General features: G+C 44.2%; 1 protein-coding gene across 1 annotated transcript in view; it reads left to right on the forward strand.

Annotated features, from left to right (window-relative positions):
- Positions 1-2667: 2667 nt before the first annotated feature.
- Positions 2668-27907, forward strand: part of bnc1 (basonuclin zinc finger protein 1) — a 63922-nt gene continuing 38682 nt past the window's right edge. The window contains exon 1 of the mRNA XM_088297021.1: positions 2668-2787. Coding sequence (XP_088153147.1) covers positions 2758-2787 — 30 coding nt within the window. The 5' untranslated portion in view covers positions 2668-2757. The remainder of the gene's footprint in view (positions 2788-27907) is intronic.

A 27907-nucleotide genomic window follows, 5' to 3' on the forward strand; every position in this document is an offset into this window, starting at 1 on the left:
TTAAAACGAACAAGGATTTATACTTACAAACCTATAAACTGGACTGCCTTGATAAATGGATTTTGCTTTTTAATCTAAGGCTGACTTTAAATGCATTCTGTCAGGTGTTTCCTCTACTCATAAATTAGTGATGTTTATAAATACATTTTTGCATGTAAAACAATTCAGAAAGACCAAAGATTAAAAATGGTTTGATAACGATATCAAACATTATACACCATCGTTATTTTCTTATAAACACATATTGTGCGAGCATTGCAGTGTTTTATACTCAAATTAGATCATAACTATGTGGTTCAGTAAATGTTGAGGCTCACTGGTCCTTGCTCATCCCCAAGAAGCATCCAAAGTAGACATTGACGCATTTCTGATGGCACAATGCCTAACTTGTTATAGAAGCTGTATTGAGGTGAATCCACTTGGCATGTGTATGGAGAGTAGCACCGTTGATTTTGGGCATTGCTCAAAGAAAGAGAGAGGGGTAAAAGGAGAGTCTTCCCTGACTGGATTAGAAAAGCCTCAAGCCTTTGTGGTTCCTTTTGATAAAAGCTCAATGAAGATGAGTGTCATGCCCTCTTCCAGCAAGCTCTGAGGGGACATTCCTGTGACCAAGTGGGTAGAAGCATGTGTACATGTTGGTGTGTGAAAGCATGCATGTGTTCATGGGTAGAAGTGTGTGTATGTGTTAGTGTGTGCAAGAGACAGAGACAGAGAGAGAGAGAGAGAGACAGAGAGAGAAAGAGAGAGAGAGAGATTGATTCTGGGGTCTGGACTAATTCGACGCCAGCAAGTATTTTAGAGGTAGAAACTAGTAGGTGTGATGACGCTTTTGCATTAACACTTGTGCAAACAGGAGAGTTGGGAGCAGTTATTTAATGGGACTCGAAGAATGGCCAACTCTGGTATCATTGGGAACTTCTGACTGAATTGACTGAAGATGATGACAATGGCTGAGGTAAGAAGATAACTCACAAATTTGAATGCAGTGATGCAAGTTTAATAATGTAAACTGAAATCCAACTGCGTAGATCCCTGAGACAGGCACAAATAATTTGGCTAACTGCTTAATTAGTACTTTTGCCACAATTATTTACTTTTACTTTTATTTGAAATTCTACAGCAGTCATTGTATTGTATTAGAAATTAAATTATGGATATGCAATATATACAAAGACTGTTTTTCCCCACAATTATTTAGTTTATTGTTTATTTAGTTATTATGCTATATTATAAAATAAACTGTTTTATTTGAATTCAAAAAGTTTGACATGAACTACGACCATCAAAGAATGATATTGTAAAAGTGACAAAATATCAATTTATATAAACAACTGACGACATGACAATTTAAATACTGGATAGTTTTTTAACTCAGAGGCTTGAATCTAACTTAAAATCAGTTTTTAAAACACATTCCAATAATCCAAATTCATTATTCCAGTTATCATACTTAACAATTTATTGTATTGCATTAACTTGAATTCAAGACTACTTTCAGTTTTCTCTGAAAAAAAAAATCTGTTTGGTCCGTTATAATCGTTTCTACAAATTAAATATCAAAGTGCAATAAAAATGTACAGGTCGCTGATGGTGTAGTGCAGGGGTCCCCAATCCTGTTCCTCGAGGGCCGGTGTCCTGCAGGTTTTCCATCGCTCCCTGCTGCAACACAGCTGATTCAAATGATCAGATAATCAGCAAGGTCTGTAGAAGCTAGATAACGATCGCTCAGGTGTGTTGCACCAGGGAGAGGTGGAAAACGGCCAGGAGACCGGCCCTCAAGGAACAGGATTGAAGACCCCTGGTGTAGTGATTCACTTGCCTGACTTATGTGTGGGAAGCATGGGATCGGTTCACTGTCACCATGTCTGTGTGTGGCCGGCAACAAACAATTTACACTTACGACCAACTTAGAGTCTTTTCAAATACTCTACCCTGAATGTTTTTAAAATGTGGGAGGAAACCGGACTACCTGGAGAAAACCATCTCAGGGGAAATGAGAACACACAAAGTCCAGAAAGTATGGCCCAAGGACAAATTTTAACCCACGACCTCTGACTGAGACTAATTGTCAATTAGTCACTGACTGCATGGAGCTGAAGTGGGCACTATGAGCATAAAGAGGAGACCTAATACTAGTAAGGAATAGTAAGGAAAATGAGGGACAGCAGGAAATCTAGTTATGTCTAGACATACGGTACATTTTATAGAGTAGTTTTATTCTTAAGACTATTTGGTCCCAGTAAACTGAGTCTAGTTTGAGAGTAAACTATTCATCTTAGAATTTACTCCGAGAATTATACACTGAATTTCACGCAGAAATTTTACTCTTAAATTTTGCTGTTTTAATGGGACCAAATGTAGTCTTTTTAGAGTAAAATGTACTCTCCTAAATTTACAGTGTACAAACCTTAATGAGAATACAAAGGCAGAATGTAGAGTCTGCAAGGAAAAAAAAGGGAAACATATTCTCTGATTGGCTGCACGATAAATCCGAATCTAATCGACATCGAGGTTTGAGGTAGAGTGAGGTTTTGTATTGCTTTTCCGCTCTACCCCAACCTTTGGTGTTTGAGTGGCAGATGAATTAGCCAACCAGAATTGTCGATGCTCCGGTCTTAATGGCGCTGGCCATCAGTATTGTTGGCTAACACGTGTTAGTCTGCACTCCGGTGCCTACAGTCAGCGCAGTCCGCCAATAACACACTATGCGCGCAGCTCTGTTTTTTTCTGCGATTGCCGTGTACCGAAGTGGATGTAATGGAAGTAACTTCTGCCGCCGTAGATGAGGTGAGGGAGATGCTCGGGCTATAGACGGGCAGTACGTCTATTATTTGGATGTACGGTGGATTCGACAAAAATGAATCGCATCAAAAAAAAAAAAAAAGCATCACATCTAGAGGCAACACGGCCAACGTATTTCAACGTTTAAAGCACCACCACCGATTTGAGTTTTAAGCTTGTCAAACAGATTTGAAACAGATGAAGGAGAGGCAATAACTAGCAGTCATTTGCGTGCGAAGCTAAGATCGCTAACAGTAGCATTCACATTATGAAATAAATTGGCATCGGAAAACTATCTCATAAATATTTGTGCGTACGAGCGACAAGCTCCCTCTCAGAACATCTTTTCAGTACTAATGGCAACATTGTAACTGGTGATCGTGTATGTCTGATACATGCAATGGTGAATATGCTGCTTTTTCCATCCCCCAAAAAACTAATACAACATAATCGCCAGAAGAGAGCGCTTTGTACTTTTTATCAAATGGTGACATTAGTGATTTGTATTATAATATTGATCAAATTCTTTGTCTGAAACTAAACTGACTCACAATCGTAGTTTTGCGAGCATTGTGATAAGCTTGTATGTGATGTGTGGGTGAGTGTGCAGTGTATACAACAAAGCAAGATGAAGCAGAAATGGATAATAGTAGCATTTTAATGCATTTTAACGTGAAATACAAAAAAATGAAAATCAAATCGCAATATTGGTCTGAATAATCGCAATTATTTATTTATTTATTTTTTTTCAAAATCGTGCTGCCCTATTCTCTGATATTAATGAAGATGCCAGTGTCGCTAATGCAACTATTGCTGCTTGATTTCGGATGGAGACTTTGCATTGAAGCAATGTCAGTCCCTCTTGAGAGAATCTTCTGTAATAATGGGCACATAATTTCTGATAGAAGAACCAGATGTTCCCAGCAAAGACACTTCATTTTTATCATTACCAAGCTTAACTATATAACTACATTACTTGGATGCTGTTTTTTACCCCCCTCTTTTTTTTCTCATTTAAATTTACATTATGTTCTGTTTAGCAGAAATTCGGTGTTGTTTCATTTGAAATTAGTTTAGCAGAAAATAGTTAAAAGCTTCAATAATATTATATTCTATTGAAAATAGCTCAGGTTCTCTGTACTTTATTTTTGTAGCTCAATGTAGAGCAAATAAATATAAAAAACAAAGTAATATTTTCTAAAATAAATTTCAATACGTTATTTAATACACATTAAGGCGTAGCTTTTTAATTGAGCTTTTCTTCAAAACAAAATAAGTGCCGTACATAGTGAATTTAAGTAATAAAAACTTTTGCTTCCATTAAAAGAAAACGAATTGTTCATTTATTATATTGTCATATCTTTATTGTTTAATGAAAACAGAAACCGTGCTTCAGTTTGCTGGTATTAATTTGCTAAATGAAAAGGAAATTGTGTCAGGTTTCTGTTTTCAGATAACTGAAAAAAGAGGGCTAAACACAGATGTATATAAGAACCTGGACTGCTAATGCCACCTACTCGCCGCACGCAGTGAGAAGTGAAGCCACATGTGGCCATCTTGCGTTGCTCCTCGCTAAGCGCACATATTTTGAATACATTGATTTCACTGTTGCATTTTCATGTTATTTTCTGTCTGTACGGCAAAAATTCCACAGTGTGCGGCTCATGGTTGTACGAAAAGGTCTGCGAGAAGCTCCAAATGCACATTTAAACGGTCAGAATTTGATTATAAATTTTCTCTCATAAGGTATACGTCAGGCTTCTACTCACAGACTCATCTGCATCATAAAACAAGCACTGATAACAAAATTTTCAATAAAAAACAAATGAGTCAGTAACAGTGGCGATGCAAAATTGTTGCCTTCTTGCTTCAGTTCCGAGATGCGCCTGGCATGCCAAGTTATATTATATGTCTGCGGCGACAGTTCAACTTCCCACCTCTCATGCCGCTGTGACCAGAGAAAAAAGCCACTGCTGAACGTGGGTATTCTCCAAGTATCTACGTTTTTTTAAGTAATGTTACATAGCTACCACATAATATACAACACTGTAATCAAACACTTATTAAAAGAAGGACTGAATTTACGAATTCATCAATGCAATTTATGATTACAAAATTGCACATGTGTTATGTACAGGACAGCGATATGTCCTTTTGAAGTTTGTTTGCATTGCAGCCACATATCTGATGTTTTTAACAAAACATACTGAATGAAAATTGCTGAAAAATTCAGCGAGTTACGATTTTTTTTTTTTAATTTGTTCATGCCCATGGTCTCAATAGAAATAAAGTGAAGGAGGAAAGTTGCTGGTTCAAGATAGTGGCCACTCTGCAGGTCGCTCCAAATTCCGTAGAGCTGTCGTTTCCCACCCCGAGGGTGGGCGCGTGATCCTCGGCCATTGTGCCCATGTTGAAGTTTCCTTGAGCAAGATACTGAACCCCAGTTGCTGTCTCATCAGTAGGTAAATGAGATAACAGTGTGAAATGATTTGAGCACCAAAGGTAGAAAAGCTCTTGAACTATGTCCATAAACCTCCTATTTGGTCTTACTCTAGACCTCTTGCCTGGCATTTGGAAACTCAGCATCGTTCTGCCAATAGACACACTATTTCTTCTCTGGACATGTCCAAACCATCTCAGTCTGGCCTCTCTGACTTTATCTCCAAAGCCTCTAACATGTGCTGTCCCTCTGATGTACTCACTCTTGATTCTATCAAACTTGGTCACTCCCAAAGAGAATCTCAGCATCTTCATCTCTGCCACGTCCAGCTCTGCCTCCTGTCTTTTCCTCATGGCACTGTCTCCAGACAAAACAACATCGCTGGTCTCACCACAGTTCTATAGATCTTTCCTTTCATTTTAGCTGAAACTCTTCCATCACACGTCACACCTGACACTTTTCTCCAACCGTTCCAGCCTGCCTGCACACACTTTTTCACTTCTTTTCCTCACTCTCCATTGCTCTGGACTGTTGACCCTAAATACTTGAGCACCTCCACCTTCCTGGTCTCTTCTGCCTGTAAGATCACTCTTCCACTTGGGCCCCTCTCATTTACCCACAGATACACCGTCTTGCTATGGCTAATCTTCATTCCCCTCCTTTCCAGGGCAAACCTCCACGCCTCCAGCTTCTCCTCCACCTGTTCTCTGCTCTCACTACAGATTGCAATGACATCTGCAAACATCATAGTCCATGGAGATTCCTGTCTAACCTAGTCTGTCATCCTGTCCATTACTATAGCAAACAAGAAGGGACTCAGAACTGATCCCTGATGTAGTCCCACCTCCACCTTGAACTCCTCCGTCACACCTACAGCACACCTCACCACTGTCTTACAGTCCTCATTCATGTCCTGTACCACTTGAACATACTTCTCTGCTCCTCCAGATTTCCACCACTTGAACATACCTCTCTGCTCCCCCAGACCTCCTCATACAGAACCACAGTTCCTTTCTGGGCACTCTGTCATAAGCTTTCCCCAGATCTACAAAGACACAATGCAGCTCCTTTTGACCTCCTCTGTACTTCTCAAAGTCAAGTCAAGTCAATTTTATTTGTATAGCCCTTAATCACAGACAGTCTCAAAGGGCTTTACATAGCCACAATCGACATCCCCGATCTTAACCCCCAGGAGGGCAAGGAAAAACTCAAAAAACCTCATTAGGGGAAAAGTGAGAAACCTTGAGAAGGGACCACAGATGGGGGAATCCCCCTTCCAGGATGACCAGGCTGCAATGGATGCCAACGGGGCAACATTTGACACATACAATGATGCTATGCAATAATAGATGAGATAATATAAGAGTCAATTGAATGAAGTGCTGCAGGAAGATGACTTCAGTGGAGTGGGTCCTCATCCAGGGCCGTAATATCCATGGCAGCATATCCGAAGATGAGCCTTTGATCTTGTACCAGTCAGTTGGTGTAAATTCAGTACAGCCACTTCCAAGTGAATCGCCATCACCTAATTCGGGGAATTGGGAACAGAAAAGAAAGAACAGAAATAGCAAACAGGCCAACAAGTAGTTCAATGAAGTGCTGAAATATAAGGAAATCAGAAAAGGCGCTGCATGAAGACGACTTCGGCAGAGCAGGTCCCTTCCCGGTTCGTCAGTGCCGTAATCTTCAAAGCATGTCCCCATCACCTAATTCCCAAGCAGGGGAAGCAGGGGGCAGAAAAGAGAAGAACCGGCAGTAAACAGGCCAAAAAATAATTAAATTAGATGCTAAAGTATATAAATAAATTGATCAAATGTCGCGCTGCAGGAAGACGACATCACTGGAACAGGTGCATGCCCAGTTGGTCAATGCCTTAAACTTCCTAGTGGGTCACCGTCACCTAATCCCCCAGCAGGGGAAAAAGGGGGCAAAAAAGAAAACAAAAGAGAAAAAAAAAGCGGCAGTAAACAGGCCAACAAATATTTCAGCTAAATGCACAAGAGTATAAATGCGTCTTTAATAGTGTTTTGAACATTTCTACTGAAGTGGCGCCTCTAATATCTGAGGGTCGTGCATTCCAAAGCATTGGTGCCCGAATAGAGAACGCTCTAGTCTAGAACCTGCGGACTTCTTTTTGGCTCGCGGGATCACTAAAAGACCAGCATTTTGTGAGCGAAGGTTTCGGGACGGAACATATGGTACCACGAGGTCAACGAGATAGGAAGGTGCTAAGCCGTGCAATATTTTAAAAGTAAGTAGCAGAACTTTAAAATCACATCTCAAGTGGACCGGAAGCCAATGCAAATTGGTTAATATCGGGGTAATATGATCAAACTTTCTCGTCTTAGTTAAGAGTCTAGCAGCTGCATTTTGAACTAACTGCAGACTTTTAATACTAGACATGGGGAGACCCGAGAACAAAGCGTTACAATAGTCGAGGCGAGACGTAACAAACGCATGGATTAAGATTTCCGCGTCACACGTTGATAGAATTGGGCGAATTTTAGCAACGTTACGCAGATGAAAAAACGCAGTTCGAGTAATATTTTTAATGTGCATTTGAAATGACATAGTTGCGTCAAATATAACACCGAGATTTTTTTGTTGAATCCTTTTGGGTAATATTACATTTATCGACATTCAGAGTGGTGTCTTTGAAAAGGTACCGATGACGCGCTGGTCCAATGATGAGCATCTCGGTTTTATCTGAGTTAAGACGCAAAAAATTTAAAGACATCCATTGTTTAATTTCGGCAAGGCACGCCTCTAATTTATAGCAGTCGCGCGGATTCGTTATATCCAACGGCATGTATAATTGCGTATCATCAGCATAACAGTGAAAACTAATGTTATATTTCCGTATAATATCACCAAGCGGTAGCATATAGATGCTAAACAATAGAGGTCCAAGTATCGATCCCTGCGGAACTCCACATGTGATCTTACAAAGATCCGAAGTCGTATTGCCATGAATTACACGGTGCGTCCTCTCCGACAGATACGAATTAAACCAAGAAAGCGCTGAACCTGAAATGCCAACACACGTTTTCAAGGCGTTTTAATAATATGTTATGATCAACGGTATCAAAAGCGACACTAAGATCGAGTAAGAGTAATATTGATGAGGTGTCGGCGTCCAAAGCTATGAGAAGATCATTAGTAACTTTAGCAAGGGCCGTCTCAGTAGAGTGGTCGGCTCTAAAACCCGATTGGAAAGGTTCAAATTGATTATTAGCAGTCATATATTCATTAAGTTGTTGCGCTACGACTTTTTCAAAAATTTTTGCAATAAACGGAAGATTTGAAACCGGCCTATAGTTGTTGAGACTATATTGCAAAGCAAATATTGCATCTGTTGTACTCTTTTTTTTGGCATAAAGCCATACTGCTGCTCACAGATGTTCACCTCAGCCCTCATTCTAGATTCCACCACTCTTTCCCACAACTTCATTGTGTGGCTCATCAGCTTTATTCCTCTGTAGTTGCCACAACTCTGCACATCTCCCTTGTTCTTAAAAATGGGCACAAGCACACTTCTCCCCCTTTCCTCATTCCTCACCATCTAAGATCCCGTTGAACAACCCAGTCAGAAATTCTCCTACTCCCTCTCCTAGACACTTCCATACCTCTACAGGTATACAATCAGGGCCGAGTGCCTTTCCGCTCTTCATCCTCTTCAATCCTCAGCTCACTTCATCCTTACGGATCTTTGCAACTTCCTGGTCCACAGCTGTCACCTCTTCATCTCGTTCTTTCTCATTTTCCTCATTCATCAACTCTTCAAAGTACTCTTTCCATCTTCCCATCACATTGCTGCAGTGATTCTCAAATAGTGGGGGAGCCCCTCCAGGGGACGCGGTGCGATGCTGAGGGGGGCGCATGTGACCCTGGGGTACATGCTTTTTTTTTCCGCCAAACATTTTGGGACCGAAATTGCCATCTCAGGCAACGCAATTTTGAGATAGTCAAAGCTTCAGTTTGTGCCCCTAGTACTGATTTAAAAAAAAAAAGCGCTCGTTGTCCCGGAAGTAATATCTTTCATCGCAACTTGAATGCTAGCCGCCAAGCTATCGTGTGTCGCAGCAGTGTGAGCTTTATTTGTACTATATCTATGTCTGTGCACAACAGCAGCAACGAGTTGCGTGATGACAAATAAACAACCCCACTAACAAGTGGCGTTTTGAACGAGGCGAACGAGGAGGCGCTAAGCGTGCTAATCGCTAAAATGAATTACAGAGTAATACATGCTTCGATGTATGCTCGACCTTTAACAGAAGTCTGACTCGAACCGCGTTTGGGCGGAAAGCGAGCAGCTATGAACAGGAATGTTGTATTGCAATCATTACGTATAGAAACATAAAAAAAAACGACAGCTACGTTTGGAATTTAGCAGACGCTCTCACACCGGTACAAGGAAACGGATGACGTCATCACGACAAAGAGGTTCGATGTCAAACGTATAGTAAATATTTATCATCTCATCAATATTTGCCTCACAGTGTGCTGAGTTTTGAGAGCTACACAATAATAGGCCTCAAAATTATATTTATCAATTTAGCTTTGCATTTTATTGACAATCTGTGTACTAAGAACATGTAAATAGTGCACCGAGCCCGCACGTCTGAACGTCTAATGCCAGACCACTTTTTAATTTTTCTCGGCCTTTTCCATTTTTCCTTTTTACCTCCAACTGTTACTGACGCCTCCGATTTTCACCACTTTGTCAGCTCCACTGCAAGGCTCAAATCAAGACGACCTCCTCACAGCTCATCCATCCCAAGGACAATCAGTGAGTGCAAATGATCAGGGTACAAAACAAAATTGGTGCTTGGTATTTGGGGTTTGGGTTAAGTTAGTCATGGAGCCACATGTCCAACTTTTGAGAAAGTTAGCACTAGCTGGCACCAAGATCATCTATATTTTATTGCTCTTGTTGTTTTCTTTTAATTCACTATTGTATTCTCATTCTATTCCACCCTTTTCACCATAGTTAGTATAAATGTACATTAGTTGTCCACTGGAGGGTGCCTGCACCTATTTAACCGCTTTTGCTTAGCTGGAAGTGCAGTCACAACTCTGTTAAACCCACGAGTTGAGTGCATGGAGGCAGCGAGCGTTGGACGAAAAATTTGAACTGCAGTGTTGACAGCCACACTGGACTCTTGACAGGGATTAGAGCAAACCAACTTGTAACCCTTGGAAAGCGGAGACTAACAGACGGAAAAACTGTCTCTTCCCGAGAGCCATCTCCATGCTGAACTCTCACACACACCTACCCTTACCTTGCAGAACAGCGACATAATGTGTTTTTATTTTTCCAATTTATTTTAATTATTTCATCTTCAAATGATCTCTCTCTCTCTCTCTCTCTATATATATATATATATATATATATATATATATATATATATAATTACTGTTGTATTTCTCTGGAGCGGGGAGCTCTCTAATCTCATTGCACAGTGAGTACAATGACAAAGATTCTGATTCTGAACCAGCGTTGCTCAACCCACAGTGTGACCAGTGGACCTGCATGCTTGCTGAAAAGGACCACGCTAGCCAGAATCACCTCCAATTTGTCACGAGCTGCCACCATTAGTTCTGGGATTTTCTTTACAAAAGATCATGGAAATGTCACAAATCACTTGCCAACCTTTTATTGAGTCACTGCTTTTTCTTGAACTGTATGGTGTTGGAATTTAGCTTTATATCAATGTTAGAATTTAATTTTAACCCAATGTAAACTCAAATTAGTAATCTGACTCCAATTTGCCACCTTACCCAACTCTCACTCATCCAACAATATGCGCGCTCGTTCTGCAATAGAAAGGTATCAGGAAGCCGGCATTTTCACGCACAAGTGGATTTATTCCCAATACTCAGATTTTCTACATGGCACCTAGGTCTCGGGTCCCTCTCAATACAACTCTACACCTCTCTTGCCACCAGCGAATGTACTACCCGAGTTGCCCAGTAATGATTCATACTATACAATATGCAAATGGCACAGAGACAAAGGCATCCTGGCATGATTCTATTGGCTATGTGTATGCTGCAGTTAACTTTAGCTTGCTCTTATTGGTCTTTCTTCAGCCGCCGAATCCCGTGGCGACTCCTCCTGGTTGTGCTTTGTTCATCTCGGCTTTCCCCTCCTTCTGGTGATCCTGCAACATTCCATCCTTGCACAACCCCCATTCTGTTGCTTATGCTCCCACACACACAGTTTCACTCCCACACACACTCTCAGCATTTTACAGTATCACATTTTCATACACTGGATGCAGCAACATCTAATGAACCCCTGCTGTAGGGGGGAGGGGGGAGAGGGTGTTGTTAGCAGCGGGAGGGGTTGGTGGGCGCTGCAGCAGGAGAGATTAAGCAGGGGCAGGCATCTGATCTAACCTATTGAAAAATATGTTCACCTCATTTGCCCACTGAAGGTTTCCCCACTTCTGGGCCTTGGGCCGTCCGTGGCCTGAGATGGTCTTCAGGCCCCTCCATCCCTGTGAGATGGTCTTCAGGCCCCTCCATCCCTGGTATTATTCTCCTGCAGCTGTTCCTCCATCCTCATTCTGTAGGACCTTTTCCCATCTCTGATCCTCCTTCTCAGTTGGTGTTGCACTCTCTTCAGCTCCTCCTTGTTGCTGGACACAAAGCCCTCTTTTTCTCTTCAGGAGAGCTTTAATGTCCGGTGTGATCTAGGGTTAATTGTTGGAGAAACATCTTACGGTCCTAGTTGGTATGGCGTTCTCCATGCAGAAATTAATATAGTCTGTTACAGTGTCCGTTAGACCATTAATGTCGTCCCCGTGGGCTTCTCTGAATACTTCCCACACAATTGTGTTTAAACAGTCCTTTAAGGCCTCCTTTGCCTCTTCAGACCATCTCTGAACTGTGCCTGTCACAGCTGGCTGCCTGCGAACCAGAGGTTTGTACACAAGCAGGAGAGCCGCCAAGTTGTGATCAGCTTTGCCCAGTGAGGGAAGTATGCCTCTTTGGTGTTGGCATAGAAAAGGTCCAATATTTTATTGTCTCTGGTCGGGCAGCTGGTCGGCATATTTTATGCATGAAGGCAGAGAAGAGGAAGGAGAGGCATGATTGAAGTCCCCGGAGATGAGGAGCTGGGCGTTTGGGTGGTGTGTTTGTCGCCTGCTCACAGCTGCAGTCAGTACGTCACAGGCTGACTCACTGTTAGCAGAGGGAGGAACGTACACCGCCACCGCGATCACATGATTAAACTCTCGCGGGATGTATTATGGTCTCATGCCTATGTTATACAGATAAAAGTGATGGGCCAACACATCTGCCGTGCAACATGTTTAATTTTTTTTTCCATCAGCAGCACCTTCTACTTGTCAGGGAACAATAGTGACATTCAGACAACGTTCTTGGTGCGCAGCTTCTCTTGTATCATCACAAACTAAATGTTCTTTTTCCAAATTACACCAAAACCATTTCTATTATAACGTGTGGCAATTCTACAACTATGGTTATACATCTTAATTCACGTACATCACTGTACTATGTTAACGAGACTGTACTTCAATGAACTCTAATTAAACTAAAGAGTTTTTAACTGTTAATCCTGTTAAAAATACTTTATCACATACTGAAACTGTTTTAATTCTCTTTACTACAATTGTCTTAAATATTGACAACTTGAAATTGAACTATGTATATTTTTGTAATGAAACAATAAATAAGTTGAGTTTCAAAACATCAAATGGGGACAACCATGGCTTATGTCAGGTTCACCAATTTGACATATAGTGTTCATAAGCTAAAAGAAGAGAGTCACTCAGCTCAAGTGGAGACAGAGAGGTTAACAAAGTTTATTTGGCAACTTCATCTCCCTTCTGTTCCCCGATGTTTTTTTTTTCACATTCCCTTTTATAGGGTTGGAGAATCAGATTACACTCAAGGGTGGTACAGTTCGTCTACTCAAAGCTGGTTCAGTCCGGTTTAACATGGGTGCCCCGTCGTGGGTCGCAGCAGACTTTGACATCAACTTCTTCTATCAGGATTGAGCACGATGCTGTTTGCGTCATCCTCTCTTCTGAAGAAGCACCGCCGCCCTGCCATTTGCAGGCACCTCCTGCAGCAGCGGTGTCCTCCTGCATCCCCACTCTACTAAATTGCAACATGTTATATGTGTTAAAATAAAGCATGGCAAATGTATAATAACCTCTTAATATTATTCTAACAACTACAATTGTCTTAAATATTGACAACTTGAAGTTGAACTATGTATATTTTCGTAATGAAACAATAAATTAGTAGAGTTTCAAAACATCAAATGGGGACAACCATGGCTTCCAGCACTAGCTAATAAATGGATTAGTCATGATAGAGGCCTCCACATGTGCTTTTGAGCTCAGTTTAGCATCCTCAACAGCTATCTTACCAAAATAATAAGATTGATAATGGCATCTCATGACACAACATGTCCCGTTTACCATGCGCTTTGGCCACTACTTAAACTTCGATACACCTTGCAGCATCAGATACAAGATTTAACATATCATGCTGTTGTGTTTCATCTCCGGCGATCGCGTCACACTACGTATCCGCCATTACAAGACTATGTCGTAGTGAATCACATTCAAAACCTAACATATGTACAAACATCCACTATCTAGCTAGACATCTACAACACATTCAAATACTTGTGACCATTTTTTACTCTTGCCTATCATTTCTAGCTTAGTTACAATCCAATTTACCAGTCAGGGCATTCAGACAACGTTCTCGATGCTCTTGCATCATCACTAACTGACTGTTCTTCAAAGGTAATCAGCTGCCACTCGCTGTGAACTGACTTAGATATAGTACAAATAAAGCTCGTACTGCTGCGGAGCAAGATAGCTAGGCGCCGAGCATTCAAGTAGCAGCGTAAGAAATTACAACGAGCGACAGGGCGACGCTTTTTTTTTTTTTAATCAGTACTGCGTGACGTGCTGCGTGAACTAGCGGCACAAAGAGCAGCTTTGACAATCTCAAAATTGCATTGTCTGAGATGTCAATTTCGGTCCCAAAACCTTACATCGTTCACCCGTACGACAGCGGAAAAAAGCATGTTCCCCAGGTTAAAACGTGCCCCCCTGTCTGGTCGATCTTAGTAAATATATTGTGTCTGAAAGTTGACATTAATTTAAATTCTAGCATGGGGTTGATGTTATAGTGTTCTTATACATTGCACATATCTATTATTGAAGCCAAATTTTTCTAGGACTTTGAATAAGATATTCCAGTTCAAAATTCCTCTCCGCGTCTACTCTTATTAACAATGTTTGTCCTTTCGAGGTTGGTCTATTATATGTAGTGCTCTTCTGACATTATCCCGTGCTTGTCGTTTTTTTATCCACCCTGTCTGATCCTTGTCTATTAAGTCTGTTTTAAATTTGTTAAGTCTTTCTGATATATGTATACATTTTCTAATCTACATTCAGTAATGAGATAGGTCTATAATTCCCTTAATAATCTATATCTTTTCCATGTTTGGGTAGTACAGAGATTATTGGTTAATCCCATGATTTTATATTCCTTAAGAGTCCAATTGAAAGATGCCAGAAGCAAGAGTCAATTCTTTCCTGAATGTTTAATGCCATTCTGCGTAATACCCCTCACTCCCGGGGATCTTATAATTTTTCAATTTCGCAATTGCATCCAACACCTCTTTTTCTGTGATCTCAGCAGTTACTTTTTTATTTTGGGATGCGCCAAGTGAAGGCAAGTCCACTGTTCTCAAAAAGTCCTTCATCTCATCCTGTAATCTCAAAATGTCCTCCATCTCATCCTGTAATGCCGAAGTATGTTGGTCGTACAATTTACTATGATATTCCCAGAATATCTTCTTCATCTCCTCCACAGTGCGCAATATTTCCTGTGTATACGGATCTCTTATTTTATTAATGTTATTAAATAATGTTTCTGCATTATGAAACCTCTGCCATTAACATCTTGTCATGCATGGACTTTTTTGTGAGGGGGGGGGGGGCGTAACGCAAATGCAAGAACGGAAGTGCTTTAAAAGGATCAAGACGGATGGGGACGGAGGGCGATTATTTTCATGAATAAGGACGGACAGAGTGGCAAGAATGGAAGGGTGCCTAGGTCATGGACAGAGGATGGACCGGGAAAATAGAGTAAAGTGCTCATCTATAAGTATGGCCCCTGTAAATATGTAAGAATGGGCCAAGATTATATCTCAAATATCAAACTCACTTCCTGCACATTTTAGAGTCTTTTTTGTACGTCTGGGATGCCACACATGCCTCCCAGTTTTAGTAGCCGTCGGTCAAACTTACTGGGGCAGGGCTTTGATGAACCACTCCAGTGGGAACTGTCCTTGAGTATGGAAATGTTCAAATATAATTTTTTTTCTGCAGGCCTGATGTGGGTTTAAAATTTGGTGAGGTTTCCTAAAAAAATGCGAGTATTTATGGAGAATGAGAAGAAGAAAAAGAATTTCTACCATAACAATCGGGTCCCCACAGCGTTTGCTGCTTTTGCCCTAATCAGAATTTCTATGAAACAATTGGGTCGTTGCAGCATTCGTTGCTCGGGCCATAATAAGAATTTCTTCAAAAACAATAGGGTACTTGCAGCGTTTACTGCTAGGGCCCCAATAAGAATTTCGACAAAAACTATAGGATCCTCGCAGCATTCAGTGTTCGCTATGGGCTGATATTTGTGCCACTAGAAACTGAATATTTGAATTGAAGACTGAATATTTTAATTAAAAACTGAATATTTGAATTGAAAACTGAATTATTGAATTACAAACTGAATTATTGAAAAACAAAAATGGTATATTTATTATTTTAATCAGAATTTACAATTTACAATTCAATAATTCAGTTTTTAATTCAATAATTCAGTTTTTAATTCAAATATTCAGTTTTTAAATCAAATATTCGGTCTCCAATTCAAATATTCAGTTACTAGTGGCACAAATATCAGGCCACAGGGGTGCCTCTAGGATGAGCAATGGATTCCTGATACATAGATCTCCTCATCGGCCAATCAGCACCTTCGTTTTGAAGGTCGCAAACTATCAATGGTATTGCCAGCCGCCATCCACAACCATGTGTTACTTTGATTGTGCTTTTGCAGGACCGAAAGAGACCTCTAGAGGGCGCCAAGCATCGGACACTAGCAAAGCTGGTTGCTGATTAGTTCACCGCAAATTTACCTGGCATAGCTTATATTTTATTTATATCTTATATTCCATGCAATGGCGGCTGGCAATACTAATGATAAACTTAACGGCCTTAAAAACGAAGCGGCTGTTTTATGGGCTGATATTTGTGCCAGATTGGCTGACGCAAAAACTCAGGCATGGGAGGAGTAAGGTGAGCCCATGGAAAACGACTTCCAAACAGGTTCGAGGAAATTCTGCTCCACTATCCGGCGTCTCAGGAGAGGAAGCAATGCACCATTCACACTGTTTATAGTGGAGATGCGGTGCTGCTGACCTCGACTCGGAATGTAGTGAGTCGGTGGGGAGAATACTTTGAAGATCTCCCTTGAATTCCACAGACACGCCATTGAGGAAGCAGAGCCTGAGGAATCCGAGGTGGACTCACCTACCTCTGGGGTTGAAGTAACCGAGGTGGTGAACAAGCTCCTCTGTGGTAAGGCCCCGGTGGATGAGATCCGCCCAGAGTTCCTAAAGACTCTGGATGTTGTGGGGCTGTCGTGGGTGACCTGCCTCTAAAACATTGCATGGACAATGAGGACAGTGCCTCTGGATTGGCAGATCTTTTTAAGAAGGGGAACCAGAGGGTGTGTTCCAATTATAGAGGAATAACACTCCTCAACCTCCCTGGTAAGGTCTACTCAGGGGTACTGGAGAGGAGGGTCCGTCGGGAGGTTGAATCTCAGATTCAGGAGAAGCAATGTGATTTTTGTCCTTGCCGTGGAACAGTGCACCAGATCTACACTCTTAGCAGGGTCCTCAAGGGTGCATGGGAGTTCGTCCAACCAGTCTTTATGTGTTTTGTGGACTTGGAGAAGGCGTGTCCTTCCTGGAGTTCTGTGGAGTGTGCATCGGGAGTACGGGGCACGAGCTCCCTGATACGGTCAGTTTGGTCTGCATTGCCGGCAGTAAGTTGGATTTGTTTACAATGAGGGTTGGACTCTGCCAAGGCTGTTTTTTGTCACAGATTCTGTTCATAACCTTGATGGACAGAATTTCTAAGTGCAGCCAAGGCAATGAGGGGATCTGGTTTGCTGGCCTCAGCATTGCATCCCTGCTTCTTGCAGATGATGTGGTACTATAAGCTTCTTCAAGCCGTGATCTCCAACTCTCACTGGCACGGTTCAGAGCCGAGTGTGATGCGGTTGGGATGAAGATCAGCACCTACAAATCTGAGACCATGGTTCTCAGTCGGAAAAGGGTGGGGTTCCCTCTCCAGGTCGGGGAAAAGATCCTGCCCCAAGTGGAGGGGTTCAAGTATCTTAGGGTCTTGTTCAAGAGTTAGGGGAAGATGGAGCGTGCGATTGACAGGCGGATCGGTGCAGCGTCTGCATCGGTCCGTCATCGTGAAGAAGGAGCTGAGCCAAAAGGCGAAGCTCACGATTTACCAGTCGATCTATGTTCGTACCCTCACCTATGGTCACAAGCTGTGTGTCATGACCGAAAGAACAAGATCCGAAATGAGCTTCCTCCGCAGGGTGTCCGGGCTCTCCTTTTGAGATACTGTGAGAAGCTCGGCCATCCAGGAGGGACTCAGAGTCGAGCCGCTGCTTCTCCGCGTTGAGCGGAGCCAGATGAGGTGGCTCAGGATTACGATGCCTCCCGGACACTCCCTTGTAGGGTATTTCCCGAGAACGACCCAGGACACGCTGGAGAGACAATGTCTCCCAGCTGGCCTGGGAACGCCTGGGATCCCTCCTGAAGACCTAGCAGACGTTGCTGGAGAGAGTGAAGTCTGGGCTTCCATTCTGAAGCTGCTTCCTCCGCGACCCGACCCCGGATAAGTGGGGGATAATGGATGGAAGATAAGGTCTATTTTGATGTTGGCCTTCTCACCGCTTTGGGGGCTTGTTACTGTCATGCATAGCATGAACAATTGTTGCTGCGGTAAACTTGACGACAATCACAGGATGCACCTTATAATGCGTAGTGTCCTATGTGTGGACCGCGTTCCAATAATCTATATATGTTGTGTGACTTTCATAAGCAGTCCACTGGACTCACTGGGAGCATTAGACAGTGTGTTTAGCACCCTCCATCGGTAAAGTTTGAGTTAACTTCATCCGGTGGTAGAAAGTAGATTTGGTAGCTTCATAAAGTCTTTCAAACCTTTCCACAAGCAGCATCAGGAGCATTTATAAAAGGTAGAGGAGAGAGCTTCGCGTCAAACACACCACGACTCCCCCACCGCCGTTTCATACTAACACGCACACAAACACACCCCCACACACGCGGACACCCCCCCCGCCCCCACACACACACACACGACTGAGACATGACATTAACCACAAAAATATGATTGGATTTTTAATTCCCGGCAAATAGAGCAGACTAAATGGGTAATATGACGTTTACATAGAAAAGCTGCGGGCAAGTTGTAACGTGAATTAATAAAGTATTTACTTACAAGTTGCAATTGTAGCACTAGCATGCTAGCGGTTTGGGATCCTCCATAATAACAAGCTGTCCGGATGATTTTGACAGTTGACACATTTCTTCGTCAATGTTAATTGAAATTAACACGTGAATACGATCCAAAACAGTCACCATCGCCTCCCTTCCTGTTGAGCCAGCAAGAGGACTCGACTGTGTGATCAAAACCAAACCTATCACCTATCAACTAAACAGCATCAGTGGTGTGCTTTGGGCAGTGTCTTGTTTTTCTTTGTTGTTTTTGTTTTTTGTATTTTTTGTCAGAGTCTGTTGTGTTAATGGTTAAAGATAAAGATAAAGATAAAGATGTCCTTTATTAGTCCCACAATGGGGAAATTTGAAGTGTTACAGCAGCAAAGATATAGATCACACAGAGTCGGCGGCGTAATGTAGCCGTTAATGTGTAACATTAGCAGCAGACATTCATAAAAAGCATGCAAATATACACAGTATAAACGTATCTAAGTGTAAGGAAACACTCCTAATGCCTGTCCATTATACAGAGGGGGAAACACTGTAATGATAAAAACTACTGAATGATTGAAAATACTGCAATGATAAAGATATTACACTGATAAAAGTACTGTAATGGTGAGAGTACTGAAATGACAGGAAAGTACTGCAATGATAGAAAATACTGCAATGATAAAAGTACTGTAATGGTAAAAGTACTGCAATGATAAAATATACTGCAATGATAAAAGTACTATAATGGTAGAAGTACTGCAACGATGGAAAAATACTGCAATGATGAAGTATTGTGATAGTAAAAGTACCGCAATGATAGGAAATACCGTAATTATAAAAGTACTGCAATGATAAAAGTACTGTAATAGTGAACATCCTGCAGTGGTAGAAATACTACAGTGATAGAAGTATTGTAATAAGAATACTGTAATGGTAAACAAAATACATCATTGGTCGATGTTTAAGTACACCCTTGGCTGAAAGTACAGTAGTAGTGTATATTGCATTCTAGGACTGCACAATTGCACTAATGCCCTCCTGTTTGTAGGCCTGACCCAATGTTCTTGTTAAAAAGTCTGACAGCAGTCGGCAGGAAGGAGCGGCGAAATCTCTCTTTGGTACAGCGAGGGTGTAAAAGTCTGTCACTGAAGGAGCTGTAAAGTGTTCTCAGAGTGTCATTGAATGGGTGGGCTGGTTTGTCCAGCATTGATGACAGTTTTGCCGTCATCCTTCTGCCCCCCACTGAGTCCACAGAGTCCAGGGAGCAGCCCAGGACAGAGCTGGCCCTCCTCACCAGTTTGTCCAGTCTCTTTTTGTCTCGGCCCGAGATGCCTCCTGCCCAGGAGACCACTCCATAGAAGATGACTGATGAAACCACCGAGTCATAGAAGTTCCTGAGGAGTGTTCCCCGAACGCCAAAGGACCTCAGCCGCCTGAGTAGGAAGAGTCTGCTCTGACCCTTCCTATAGAGAGCGTCTGTGTTGTCGCTCCAGTCCAGTTTATTGTTCAGATGAACACCCAGGTACTTGTAAGTTGAGACCCTCTCAACGTCTGTTCCCTGGATATTCACTGGTGCAGGTGGAGAGTGCCGACGCTTGCGGAAATCCACCACTAGCTCTTTGGATTTCCCAGCGTTGATTTGGAGGCGGTTCTGCTGACACCAGTCCACGAACCCCTGCGTAACCCCTCTGTACTCCCGATCGTCATCGTCAGTGATGAGGCCGACAATCGCAGAGTCATCAGAGAACTTCTGCAGGTGACAGGTTGTGGAATTGTATTTGTAGTCCGAGGTGTAGAGGGTGAACAGGAAGGGAGCCAGCACAGTTCCCTGCGGCGCTCCCGTGCTGCAGAGGAGCACGTCAGACACACAGTCCTGTGTTCTCACGTACTGTGGCCGGTTTGTGAGGTAGTTGTGAATCCATGTGATGAGGTGGTGGGCCACTCCCGCCTGCTCCAGCTTGTCTCCCAATAAGGCGGGCTGGATGGTGTTGAAAGCACTTGAGAAATCAAAGAACATGATCCTCACCGTGCCCCCCGCCTTCTCCAGGTGGAAGAGTGAAGTGTGGAGCAGGTAGATGATGGCATCATCCACACTGATGCCAGGCTGGTATGCAAACTGGAGTGGGTCCATTGAGGAGCTGACCAGGGGGCGCAGATGGACGAGGACCAGTCTCTCCAGGGTCTTCATCAGATGAGACGTCAGCGCCACTGGTCTGAAGTTGTTGAGCTCCTTCGGATGGGGTGTCTTTGGAACCGGAACCAGGCAGGATGTTTTCCACAGCTGGGGGACTCTGCCCAGCTTCAAGCTCAGGTTGAACATGTGCTGGACGATTCCACACAGCTGGTCTGCGCAGGATTTGAGGAGCTGGGAGCTGATCCCATCTGGGCCTGCCGCCTTCCTCGCCTTCATCTTTCTCAGCTGGTTCTTCACCTGAGATGTTGTGAGGAACAAGGCTGAGCAGGAGGAAGTGGTGGTTGTCTGATGAGGCTGGGAACTGGAGCCTGTGGAGAGAGAGAGGGGCGAGAGAGGGGGAGAGAGGGTCTTGTTCGCAGTGGCAGGAGGGGTGGGTGGGGGCTGCATCAGGGAAGCCTGAGCGGGGTCAGACATTTGATCAAACCTATTGAAAAATAGGTTCAACTCATTTGCCCACTGAAGCCCCCCCCCCCTTCTGGGTCTTACCTGCTTGTCCGTGGCCTGAGATGGTCTTAAGGCCCCTCCAGACATCCCTGGCATTGTTCCGCTGCAGTTGTTCTTCCATCCGCATCCTGTAGGACTTTTTCCCCTCTCGGATCCTCCTTCTCAGCTGACGCTGCACTCTCTTCAGCTCGTCCTTGTCGCCTGAAACAAAAGCCCTCTTTTTCTCCTTCAGGAGAGCTTTAATGTCCGGTGTGATCCAGGGTTTGTTGTTGGAGAAACATCTTACAGTCCTGGTGGGAATGGTGTTCTCCATGCAGAAGTTAATATAGTCTGTAACTGTGTCTGTTAGACCATTAATGTCCTCACCGTGAGCTTCGCTGAATACCTCCCACACAGTTGTGTTGAAACAGTCCTTCAAGGCCTCCTCGGCTTCTCCGGACCATCGCTGAACTGTGCGTGTCACAGCTGGCTGCCTGCGGACGAAAGGTTTGTACACAGGCAGGAGAGCAACCAAGTTGTGGTCAGCTTTGCCCAGCGGGGGGAGGGGCAGTGACGTGTACGCCTCCTTGGTGTTGGCATAGAAGAGGTCCAATATTTTATTGTCTCTGGTTTGGCATGTTACATATTGTGTGAATGAAGGCAGAGAGGAGGAAGGAGAAGCATGATTGAAGTCACCAGAGATAAGGAACAAGGCATTTGGGTGCTGTGTTTGTAGCCTGCTCACAGCTGCATTCAGTACATCACAGACTGTCTCACCGTTAGCAGAGGGAGGCACGTACGCCGCCACCGCGATCACATGACTGAACTCTCGCGGTAAATAGACCGGACGCATGCTAACAGCTATCATCTCAATGTCCCGACTGCAAAGTTGATCCTTAACAGTTATGTGCCCAGGGTTACACCATCTATCATTAACAAACACAGCCAGCCCTCCCCCTTTTCTCTTACCGCTCTCCAGTGTCCTGTCCGCGCATAGTATTTGGAAGCCGTCCAATTCCACGACGGCGTCCGGCGTTAGCTCTGTTAGCCACGACTCCGTGAACACCAGCAAGCTAGCCTCCCGGACAATCCTCTCGTGCCGGGTTAGCGCTGTTAGCTCGTCCATTTTGTTGGGGAGGGATCGAACATTCCCCATAATAACGGACGGGAGGACGGGGTGATATCGTCTCCTCCTTGCCTGGCGTTTAGCCCCCGCACGACATCCCCGTCTCTTCCTCCTCAGCTCGCGGGGAATATTGGGTCCTCGCTCCGGGAGCCCACGCGGGGTTAGCACGGAGTGCTAACAGCTGATCTCTTGTGTACACGATCGATCCGTAGCTCCGAGTTTCGTCTCCGGACACGATCGCGCAAAAAACAGCCCCCAACAGCAGTAAAACCACCGCAAGTTGGATGTCCATTGCTGAAGTGAGGTAAAAATAAAATAAAAAAGGGTAAAGGGAAAAAACACACGAAAAAGGCTCAATAGTGAGCCACGCTGCTGTAAACAGGCAGCCACTCGCGCGGCGCCGGAACCGGAAAATAATATGAACCATGATGCTTCATTGCTTGCAATAAGATCAATGATAGGTTCCAAAAATCTGTACGTGTAGTGCGTGCTTTGTATGTGTTAAATACAGAAATAGCATCCGCAACTGTGAATGTGCCCTTTAATACGGTACCCCTTATGGTTGTGTGTGTGAGTGTATTCATATATATATATATATAGATATATATATATATATATATATATGTAGAGTGAGAGAGAGAGAGAGAGTGAGTGAGAGAGGGAGAGAGAGAGAGCAGCGTCAGTTGTGGGTGCTATTTCTGTATTTAACACATACACTGGCCGCACCGTCCTTGAGGCGCATGCTAGCTCGCGCATACTAGCTCGCGCATGCTAGCTCGCATTAAGAGAATGGCAACATTGTCAGTGGCAGTGGCAGTGGCAGTGGCAGTGGCAGTGGCAGTGGCAGTGGCAGTGGCAGTGGCAGTGGCAGTGGCACTGATGCTATCGAAGCTCTCATGGCAACATAGCAAATTGTCAATGACAGGGGAGCGATTTTACTAGTCACCACACTCCTTAGAGTGACGGTTTTAAATCAAATTCAAAACTATCACTAACAGCATACAAGCAAACAATGAAACAAAGAAATAAAATTAACACAAAACATGCATCTCTCAGGTATTCATGGCCCAAAAAGAAATAAAAATAACAAAAAGAGTATTCCAATGCTTTTTGAGAGCCTGTCAAAGAGCTGCGAGTGGTGTGCTTTGGGCAGTGCTTTTTTTTTTTTTTTTTTTTCTCTTGTCGAAACCTATGATGTTTCTCGCTTGTAAGAACAGGTCTGTTCTAACTGACTCTCAAACCATCCCCAAAAGAGGTATTCACAGAATTTATTTGTCTGTCTGTCTATCTATCAATCTATCTATCTTAGTGCTATCAAGTGATTAATTTTTTTTAACTAATTAATCACCAAAAATTCCATGATTAATCACATTTTTCAAAGTATTTTTTGCTCAGCTTATTAGAGATATTTACTTGAATATCTCGGAATTGATGCAAAATCACCAAAAATTAAGTATATTTAATTCAAAGACTGTTCTAATTGGTTTCTTGGATTCTTGAATCCGATCTAAATAGAGACATCTTTGCAGACATTTATTTTCAAAACATTTCTCAAAACTGCCCACAAGCAGTGTTGGTTTGCAAGGCCCAGTGGTAACTTAAACACAGTGTTTTGTTCTGAGACGTGCTAAAGACAGCTAATATGGGACAATATTAGCAAAGTATGCAAATTATTTTTTAAGTGAATCAAGTTGAGTTAAATTTTTTTGGATTAATCACCTGAGTTAATGCTTTAATTTTGACAGCCCTAATATCTATCTATCTATCTATATATATATAAATATAAATATATATATATATATATATATATATATATATATATACCCCCCGCGAGCTGTCACCTTACCGTGGTGGAGGTGTTTGCGTGTCCCAATGATCCTAGGAGCTAAGTTGTCAGGGGCTTTTGCCCCTGGTTGGGTCACCCATGGCAAACAGGTCCTCGGTGAGGGTCCAGACAAAGCACGGCTCACCAAACCCCCTTATGATGCTCAAAATTATTGGACCACGGTTTCCCTTGCCCGGACGCGGGTCACCGGGGCCCCCCTCTGGAGCCAGGCCTGGAGATGGGGCTCGTCGCCTGCACCCATGGGGCTCGGCCGGGCACAACCCGAAAAGGCAACGTGGGTCCCCCTTCCCATGGGCTCACCACTTATGGGAGGGGCCAAAGGGGTGGGGTGCAATGTGAGTCGGGCAGCGGCAAGAGGCAGGGACCTTGGCGCTCTGATCCCCGGCTACAGAAGCTCTTGGGACATGGAATGTCACCTCTCTGACGGGGAAGGAGCCTGAGCTGGTGTGCGAGGCAGAGAAATTCCGACTAGATATAGTCGGGCTCACCTCCACACACAGCTTAGGCTCTGGTACCAGTCCTCTTGAGAGGGGTTGGACACTCTTCCACTCTGGAGTTGCCCAAGGTGAGAGACGCCGAGCAGGTGTGGGCATACTTATTGCCCCCCGGCTTGGCGCCTGTCCGCTGGGGTTCACCCCAGTGGACGAGAGGGTAGCCTCCCTCCGCCTTAAGGTGGGGGGGACGGGTGCTGACTGTTGTTTGTGCTTATGCACCAAACAGCAGTTCAGAGTACCCACTCTTTTTGGAGTCTTTGGAGGGTGTGCTGGAGAGCGTTCCCCCTGGAGACTCCCTCGTTCTGCTGGGGGACTTCAATGCTGACGTGGGTAATGACAGCGAGACCTGGAAGGGCGTGATTGGGAGGAATGGCCCCTCCAATCTGAACCCGAGCGGTGTTCTTTTACTAGACTTCTGTGCTCGTCATGGATTGTCGTTAACGAACACCATGTTCAAACATAAGGGTGTTCAAATGTGCACTTGGCACCAGGACACCCTTGGCCGCAGTTCGATGATCGACTTTGTAGTCGTGTCATCGGATTTGCGGCCGCATGTTATGGACACTCGGGTGAAGAGAGGGGCGGAGCTGTCAACTGATCACCAACTGGTGGTGAGTTGGCTCCGATGGTGGGGGAAGATGCCGGTCCGACCCGACAGACCCAAACGTATTGTGAGGGTCCGCTGGGAACACTTGGCAGAATCCCCTGTCAGAAAGAGTTTCCACTCCCACCTCCGGCAGAACTTTGCCCACGTACCGGGGGAGGCGGGGGACATTGAGTCTGAGTGGACCATGTTTCGTGCCTCCATTGTTGAGGCAGCCGATCGAAGCTGTGGACGTAAGGTGGTCGGTGCCCTTCGTGGCGACAACCCCCGAACACACTGGTGGACACCGGGATGCTGTCAGGCTGAAGAAGGAGTCCTATCGGGCCTTTCTGGCCTGTGGGACTCAGGAGGAAGCTGACAGTTACCGACTGGCCAAGCGGAATGCGGTTTCGGTGGTTGCCGAAGCAAAAACTCGGGCGTGGGAGGAGTTCGGTGAGGACATGGAAAACGACTTCCAGACGGCTTCGAAGAAATTCTGGTTCACCATCCGTCGTCTCAGGAGAGGGAAGCAGTGCACCACCAACACTATTTATAGTGGAGATGGGGTGCTGCTGACCTCGACTCGGGACGTTGTGAGTCGGTGGGGAGAATACTTCGAAGACCTCCTCAATTCTACCGACACGCCTTCCTTTGAGGAAGCGGAGCCTGAAGACTCCGTGGTGGACTCACCTATCTCGGGGGCTGAAGTAACCGAGGTGGTTAACAAGCTCCTCGGTGGCAAGGCCCCGGGCGTGGATGAGATCCGCGGGGTGGATGAGATCCGCCCGGAGTTCCTTAGGGCTCTGGATGTTGTGGGGCTGTCATGGTTGACACGCCTCTACAACATTGCGTGGACATCGGGGACAGTGCATCTGGATTGGCAGACCGGGGTGGTGGTTCCCGCTTTTTAAGAAGGGGGACCGGAGGGTGTGTTCCAATTATAGAGAAATCACACTCCTCAGCCTCCCTGGTAAGGTCTACTCAGGGGTACTGGAGAGGAGGGTCCGTCGGGTGGTTGAATCTCAGATCAAAGAGGAGCAGTGCGGTTTTCGTCCTGGCCGTGGAACAGTGGGAGGGACTCAGTGTCGAGCCGCTGCTCCTCCACGTAGAGAGGAGCCAGATGAGGTGGCTCGGGCATCTGTTTAGGACGCCTCCTGGACGCCTCCCTGGCGAGGTGTTCCGGGCATGTCCCACCGGCAGGAGGCCCAGAGGACGACCCAGGAAACGCTGGAGACACTACGTCTCCCGGCTGGCCTGGGAACGCCTGGGCATCCCTCCGGCAGAGCTGGAAGATGTGGCTGGGGAGCGGGAAGTCTGGGCTTCCTTGCTGAAGCTGCTGCCCCCGCGACCCGACCCCAGATAAGCGGCGGATAATGGATGGATATATATATATATATATATATATATATATATATATATTGTTGGAAGTATTTCTCAATAAACATAAATTTAAGTTAGTAATCTGACTCCAATTTGTGACCTTACCCAACTCTCACTCATCCAACAATATGCGCGCTCGTTCTGCAATAGAAAGGTATCAGGAAGCCGGCATTTTCACGCACGAGTGGATTTATTCCTAATACACAGATTGATTACATGTGCACCTGGGTCTCGGGTCCCTCTCAATACAACTCTACACCTCTCTTGCCACCAGCAGACATTCTCTACATCCGAGTTGCCCAGTAACGATTCATACTATACATGCAAATGGCACAGCAACAAAGGCATCCTGGCATGATTCTATTGGCTATGTGTATCCTGCAGTTAACTTTAGCTTGCTCTTATTGGTCTTTCTTCCCCTGCTGAATCACGTGGTGGCTCCTCCTGGTTGTGGCTTGAGTTATCTCGTCTTCGCCCCCTCCTTGCGGCGATCACCGTCTGTCCTCAAACATTCCATTCTTGCACATTCTCGCACCCCCTACTCTGTTCCGCTCCACCAGTCACACGCCCAGCATTCCACAGTCTCACACCCCCACAGACAGGATGCAGCAACATACCATGAACTATGTTAAGCTCAAACTCTTATATTCCTTTAATATATATATATATATGTATATATATATATATATATATGTATATATATATTTATATATAGATATAGATATATTAGAGCTGCACGATATTGGGAAAAAAATGACATTGCGATTTTTGGGGAGGCTGATGACTCACCAGATGACTCAAATAGCTCTGTATGGGAAGACTTTGCTTTGTTTACTATACATCTCTTGGATGGCCACTTGATAGAAATACGTGCGCCACGGCATTTTATACCTTTTGTCGAGCGCGCGGATCATTTTTTCAAACCTCTCTTTCGTGACAGCGTTGTTGCTTTCACTTTCGTTTTCGCCCCATGAAAAGTTATTGCATTCGTGATTTGTTGATGCTGTTTGGACTTCTTATCATAAGGTGTAATAATGAAA

Source organism: Idiotropiscis lumnitzeri, chromosome 5, assembly GCF_059441095.1.
Source record: "Idiotropiscis lumnitzeri isolate Australia: NSW breed Sydney's pygmy pipehorse chromosome 5, RoL_Ilum_1.0, whole genome shotgun sequence".
NCBI classification, from domain to species: Eukaryota; Metazoa; Chordata; class Actinopteri; order Syngnathiformes; family Syngnathidae; genus Idiotropiscis; species Idiotropiscis lumnitzeri.